The sequence below is a fragment of the Vigna umbellata genome, chromosome 5 (genome assembly GCF_029865625.1).
Source record: "Vigna umbellata cultivar VRB3 chromosome 5, Vumbellata_1.0, whole genome shotgun sequence".
In the NCBI taxonomy this organism is placed as follows: Eukaryota; Viridiplantae; Streptophyta; class Magnoliopsida; order Fabales; family Fabaceae; genus Vigna; species Vigna umbellata.
The window spans coordinates 11,904,910-11,912,368 of NC_142169.1; the positions used below are offsets into that span (position 1 = coordinate 11,904,910).

Genomic DNA, 7,459 nt, shown 5'->3' on the forward strand with positions numbered 1-7,459 from the left:
CAAAAGTCAGCCACAACTTAACCAAGAGTTTAGTCACAACCATGATGAGTACCTCTCGTACGCTAATAAAAATGCGGTGGGGAGGGGGGTTTATGTTCCTACGCAACCCAATAGATTTGCTAAAGAATGCGATCCAATAAGGCCAAATAAACCTCATCATCTTGAAATAGTCTAAAATACTTTTGTTGGAGCAAATATTTACATATTAACGGTAATCATGACAAATCTCGTTCGTTTGATTATATCACAATACTATTATTGTTATTTATGGCAATGTACCACATTATTGTTATTATTATTACATATTTAAGGTAAGTCTTTATTTTATTTATATTATTTTATATCACACTATCAATTTTTTAACATGGACCCAAGGACCAAAAGCCCTATAAATACATATGGTATTTTTCAAGGAATACTCACTCTCAAAGTCATACTCATTTTCTCTAACTCATAAAGATCTAAATTCTCTTATTGACTTGAGAGTTAGAGAGTCTTTTGCAAGTGAATCTCCCATGTGTTCCAGCCCTTAAGGAGTACACGTCAGATTCTTCGGTCCACTCAAATCTTGTCACCTTTCGTAAGAATCACACTCAAGTCTTAGTAAAAACATTTGGTCCTGTGCTCTAATCCTCAAATAATACATAAGAAATTCGTCAACCACTTAAATCATGTCACCTTTTGTAAGAATTACACTCAAATCCCAATAAAACACAATTACGTAAAAATCCCTTAACACAATATTATCTCTTTGTATCATTTGCGTGTTCTTTTTTCTTCGTATGATATATAAATTCTTTATTTATGTTGAAAACTTCCTTTCAAATACGATTTATTTAATTTTGAAGAGAATTATATATTTGACTAACTTAAAATTTTCAATAATTATAATTTAAATTCAAGCTTAATTGTTACATTAATGATTTCTTATTAAATTTATTCTATAATTAAGTTAATATTAACTTAAAGGCTAAAATCCAATTTTGGTCTTTTAATTTTTATAAAAAAATCAAATTAGATTTTTAATTTTTATTTAGTTTAATTTAGTATTTTAATTTTTAAAATTATTAAATTCTGTCACTTATGTTAGATTGAGGTTAGATTTCTATTAAAATTCATACATCAAATCACTTTACTTAAAAACTAAAATAAAAATTTTATTGAGACTTAAAATAATTTACCAATATATATATATATATATATATATATATATATATATATATATATATATATATATATATATATATATATATATATATATATATATATATATATATACACACACACACGCACGGACAGAAATAATTTTTGGCATTCACGAACACGATCATAAGTTTAGTATTTAAGATATGGTTTCAAAACTCACTTTTAATACTTCAAATTTAGTTTGTAGAAACTAAAACCATATATTTTAAATTTTGATGAACTAAAAGTCCCTTTAGAAACAAAAATATGAATTATCCCAATTTTCAAAGATTAAAATTATAATTAAACCTAAAATTTTCATCATACTAATTATTTTGGATAGAATAGAGCTTATAATTAACTATTAATGTTTTTATTTCGTGATATAGATAAAAATTATTCATTATCAGAAATAATTGCTAGTTCTGTAACGAACCTTATATACAAAATGACATACTTAATTTTTCGTACATGAGGTTTGTTTTTATCTATTTTATATTTAACAAAATACTTCGAATTGTTTAATGAGTTAAAAGTATAAACTATTTTTCCTTATTTATTTGACACGCGAAGTTCGTTTTGGAATGATAGAAAAATACACAAAGAAAGTCACAAATGCACTGCACAGTGCACATGCAGTGATAAAAATAATGTTGAAAAGATGAAAAGCTCGTTTAGAAGAAGCAGAAGCTGCCTTAATTGTTGCCAAATATTGGGTGAGCCTGTTTTCTAGTGATGCAGACGCCCACGTGAGACATGATCTATGACTGTGAACCGTTTGATTATCCACGTGGAACAAGTTAGTTCAACTGTTAATAACCTCCATTAACGGCTACATTAACGAACAATATGTCTCTCATATTCAATATCCTTTCACCACGATTTGTAGTATTTCCTTGAAAGAGACAACGTCGTCCTCATACGGCCACATTAACCTACCTATGTTACCCTAAACATCAAAGTGGGTCCACCCATGTGCTTTTGCCCCTTTTGTAAATCCTTCCACCAAACACGTAAATGATGTTAATTAGTTAAAAAAAATGAATTATTTGTTGCAATATCTCTTTGAAAGACATGTTTGTTTATGTTTTCTTCGTGCTATTTGGTTTTTTAAAGAAAATATACTTAAAAAAAGATAATATTCCATCAATACTACTTATATATGTAATATTGAATCAAACCATTCATATTGTTAAATAAATTAAATCAATATTTATATAAATGTATCTTTTATACAAAAATTAAATATTTTTTAATTCTAAATTTTGATATAAAATTTGAAGTGCTTTATGTTTTAAAATATTCTTAAATTTTAGAAATAAATAAATATAATCTTGTAACTTAATTATGTTATTTTTTTAATATGTCAAATGATGTTTTACACTTGCGTTTAAGCTGTATATATCATTTGATATATAAGAACCTTAACTTCTTTGGGTTAAGAAAACTATATCATTAATTTTTACAATTTTGAGTAAAAATGTATAAAATTAAATTTGAGTTTTACCTCTAAATTCAAAGACTATAAAACATATTTAATATTATAAATTATTTGTATAATATAATAAATATTATATTAATCATTAACTTTTACCACAATAATTATATTTAATTTTATTATACTAATTAAATTATTTAGAATATATATATATATATATATATATATATATATATATATATATTGACTTTTTATCTCATATAATTTATAATTGACTTCCATATCGCCTATGGCATATTTTACATTTGGAAGGAAATATGTTTTCCAATGAACTATACATAAGAATGACCAAATATGCAACGTTTGGTCATCAATGAAAGCCCTAACTCACAAAACGGTCATCATCCCCAAGAGGGAGCTTCATGCTGAGGAGAAAGTGAAGAGAAAAATGCATTGTAGGTTTTTATTTTAAAAAACACATTTACATCTTACTTGTTACGTTTGACACTTATATGAGACGTAAATTTATGTCTGATCTAGAAGAACCAAATGTAAACACTTTTTTTATATATGATGCTTACAACTGAGACATAAATACTAACCATTTTGTTAAGACATGATCGTTTATAAGACTAAACCGTTTAATGTCCTCGTATGTTTTAAAGTTTAACAAATAACATTAAATGAAATGAGCATATAGTAAAATATTATCTGTGTGAAAAATGATTTGTTGAATGATAAGCGTATTGTGGAAAAGATTTATGAAATCTTTGGGGAAATTATAGTTGAAAGATAACCGTTTTATGAAAAGTTTTATTAAATCTAAATATCTTAAGAAAAACTTTAGTAGATACATTAGTGTACACACTATAAAACACGTTCTTGCTATAAATAAAATCGTATTACTCAATTTATTTGCATAGTCGGGACAAGCATATTAAAAGGTAAAAGAAAATATAATAACTACAGTAGTTTTTCATTTAAATATTAATTTTTGAAATTGTGTCCAACAAAACGTACACGATATATATTAGTCTGAAACTAATGGCAATAATTACAATTGCAATAAACTAGTAGTTTTCGTACAAAATGAACTTATGTAACAATAAAAATAATCATATATTTATAGAACAAACTTCTTCCCATTGTTTCTTCTTATTTCCACTAACCCACTAATTTCGCCTCTATCTTTCACAAAAAGAAAGCATAAATTAATAGCGGTTAAATTTTAGTTTTGTATATGCCGGTGGGTAATGTTTTCTAAGGCTATGATTATACCACTTTTTTCTCTAGACATTTTCGGAAAAGGAAAATAAAAATAAAATGTGATAGATCAAAGATGTCTTAGATTCGTATCTCAAAATAAAATTATCTCTAACATACATGTGAGAAATATTAAAGCGTATTATAATGTTAAATTTGTTAACTAATTTAAAAATTATACTACAGGATTTAATGTAAAAAGTTTCTTAAATGTTATCAAATTAAATTTAGGCATCATGATGCTTTAACTACATATGTATCGAATCTCCTATAATGTTAATTTTCTCACTTGTTTAATATTTGTAGGGAATCTCTTAATATATAGAGACTAGTTAAGTAACTGCAATTAGGCAAAATTACTTATATACTACCAGGAATAATTTAAGTAAACCTAGCTTCCTCGATCATTTGGTGGTTCCTTCATGCTTTTACAACATTTTTTCAGCGAAACAAGAAAATAAAGAGTGTGTATGCTTGAAAAGTTAATTTGTTTCATCAAAATGATATCATAACTTAATTTTCCTTTGAATAATCTTAGAGACATATTTCTATTTAGACCCATTTAGAATGTGTTGTTTACATTTTCAAACATTTGGAAAAACGAAAGAAGTTCTTTAGAAAAATTAGCTCATACCATGTTCCCAATTTGCAATAACAAAAAAGTCTAGTACAAAGTATTGGCCTAATATTCAAGAATAAATTATTAAGAAAAAAGTATCGGACAATCGTTAAGCACGAGTCCAACTATAAATTTTGGAAAATGACATTAGAAACAAAACAATTCATATATATAATATAAAATTATCTTTAATTTCCAATCATTAATAAAGAAAACTAAGAAAAATATAAGTGTTGCATGTTTAAGGTCATTAATAAAGATAACTTTGAAAATGAAATATCACTCATTGACGTATATATATTAGGAAAATTATCATTTTCAATCACATTGAATGTGAACTCATATATAATATCCGTTTTATGACATTGCAAATCTTCAATAAGATATTGTCTAGACAGAGAAGGATGATGAATACCTGATAGAGAAGTCTCGCACCTGAAATTCAAACGGGACATTTGTCCTGTTCTTTGAAGAAAGTAAGGCACAAACCTCTCTCTGATGGATTAATAATATTCTTTTATATTGCCCAGTGGAATAATTTTACTTGGTAGCAATTAAGAACCTGGTTAGTTCTCTATAAATACCACACCATATTTCACACTTCGCTACCAACTACCAAAGAAACTACAACTTTGTGAATTGTGATAAAATGGCTCTGACACTTGAACGTGCTTTATTTTATCTACAAACCCTAGTAGTTATACTCTCAATATTCCTAGTCAACCCTTCCTTTTGTTTCAACCCCAAAAAGCTCTTTAACACTTCTTATTATGCTCCATCTGGTTCAGATTGGTCACCTTCACTGGCCACATGGTATGGACCTGCTAATGGAGATGGAAGTGAAGGTAAAAGGAATGCATGGTTATTAGGATATATTATAAGATGTGTTGTGTCAAATATTGCTTCAATTATGATTTAAATAGTTTATTTTAGTGATTATTATATATTTTGTCCTTAAATATATATGCAGGTGGAGCCTGTGGTTATGGCAACGCTGTTGGGCAACCTCCATTCTCTTCGTTAATATCTGCAGGAAGCCCTCTCATTTATGACTCCGGCAAAGGGTGTGGTTCTTGTTACGAGGTGAGAACGTTTAATCAGCATCTAAATTTAAACGTCTGTCACAAAACGTATAACAATTCTAACGCCATTTTCATTACTATTCCGGACCAATGAAATGATGTGTATAATGAGGCAACTTACAGTTATCAGTTTAAGTCAACTACACCAACTACGTTACAAAATGAAAAAAAAAATATTATCAAATTATTAATCCCAATATTACTGAATTCAAATATATTAAAAATGATTTTGTATTAATCCAAGTATTATCAAATTTATAATCCAAATATATTATCAAATTTATTAATCCCAATATTACTGAATTCAGTTACGTCCATTTATACATATAATATATTGTATTATGTTGAAGTCAAGGTTAAATACATTTGTTTCTTCCAATTCGTTAACGTGTTTTTAAAAATAAAAAAATGGAGAAGTTAAAATTCTAAAACAAATTATATATTAAATGCATAAATGGACTCTAACAATGTTGTTTTAATATAATTAATGTTGAAAAATATATAAGAGCTTAATTTCCATTTTTGAAAAAGCAATAGTAAAGGAGATTCATATTGACAAGATCAATGCCTCCATGAAAGAAAATTATGTTTAGTACTTAGGTTTATTGTTGTATTTCTAGGTGAAATGCACGGGGAATTCTGCATGCTCGGGCAACCCGGTGAAAGTAGTGATCACTGATGAGTGTGCTGGGTGTGGCTCAGATGCTCAATATCATTTTGATTTGAGTGGCAGTGCTTTTGGAGCAATGGCGGTTTCAGGTCAAGATCAGAATCTACGCAATGCAGGAAAAATAAACATTCAACATAGAAGGTAGTATCCAAATTCTTAATATCCTTATACTTTTTCTGTAAATATTTCAACATTCTTGACTTTCAGTTATATTCTTTTGACATATATATGTGGTTTGTGTTTTTGTCATTACCGTATTTTCTTTTCAACCTTTAGGTTACAATATTGCAACTAACACATTATTTGCAGAATCGAATGCAACTATCCTGGTAAATCAATAGCTTTTCGCGTGGACTCTGGGTCAAACCAAGAGTATTTTGCTACCTTGGTTGAATATGAGGATGGGGATGGTGACCTTGCCAAGGTTGAACTCAAAGAAGCACATGATGATTCAAATTCATGGGATTCAATGCAACAATCGTGGGGTGCGGTTTGGAAACTTGACAAAGGCTCACCATTGAAGGCACCATTCTCTATCAGGCTCACCACTCTTGAGTCTGGCAAGACCATCGTGGCCAATAATGTGATTCCTGCTCAGTGGACTCCTGGTCAGACTTACAGATCAATTGTGAATTTTGAAACTTAAAAAGTTTTATCAAGATATGAATCTAATCAAATGCCATCCTATTATTAGTGGACTTTTGATTGTGCTCTGTAATATCCCTTATCAATGAAATTGTGCTAGTTATTAGCCATTTTAATTATTGTTATGGGTTCATGTCTTATTTTATCTATATGGTGAAATGAATCCTGTATTAAATTCACTGGTGAATAAACAGGCACATTAATTAAATAAATTAAAAAAAAAAGACTTTATGTTTGACAACAACGTTGTATGACACGTGATAGCAATTTGTGTCCGTGAACTAAGTGGCTTAAAACTCAAATTATAACAATATCACGTTGGATATAAAATAAATTATGTCAAGAGGGGAATACTTTATTATATAAGCTAACAATACCAAATCATGTCATTCGTTTCTGTGAAAACTTATCTCATAATTAAAAAAGGACTTGTTTTTTTATGTAATTAAAGTATTTGTTTTTCGTTTTCTTATTTTCGACTGAAATATTTCCGCAAAAAAAGACAAATACACTAACTCGTATCGTATCTAACAATATAAGCAAGATCACAGTAAAGA

General features: G+C 28.0%; 1 protein-coding gene across 1 annotated transcript; it reads left to right on the forward strand.

The window, feature by feature from the left end:
• The first annotated feature begins 5,128 nt into the window (after window positions 1-5,128).
• On the forward strand, window positions 5,129-7,048 carry LOC124831049 (putative expansin-B2). Its single transcript, XM_047304936.2, has 4 exons — window positions 5,129-5,350; window positions 5,476-5,588; window positions 6,208-6,398; window positions 6,567-7,048. Exons 1-4 carry the CDS (start codon window positions 5,155-5,157, stop codon window positions 6,901-6,903), a joined length of 837 nt encoding a protein of 278 aa, XP_047160892.1. The 5' UTR covers window positions 5,129-5,154; the 3' UTR covers window positions 6,904-7,048.
• Window positions 7,049-7,459: the final 411 nt, after the last annotated feature.

Coding starts and splice junctions, on each gene's coding strand:
- LOC124831049 (XM_047304936.2), top strand. CDS start 5,155: ATGGCTCTGACACTTGAACGTGCTTTATTTTATCTACAAACCCTAGTA. Junction 5,351..5,475: donor TAATGGAGATGGAAGTGAAG/GTAAAAGGAATG, acceptor ATATATATGCAG/GTGGAGCCTGTGGTTATGGC. Junction 6,399..6,566: donor ATAAACATTCAACATAGAAG/GTAGTATCCAAA, acceptor CATTATTTGCAG/AATCGAATGCAACTATCCTG.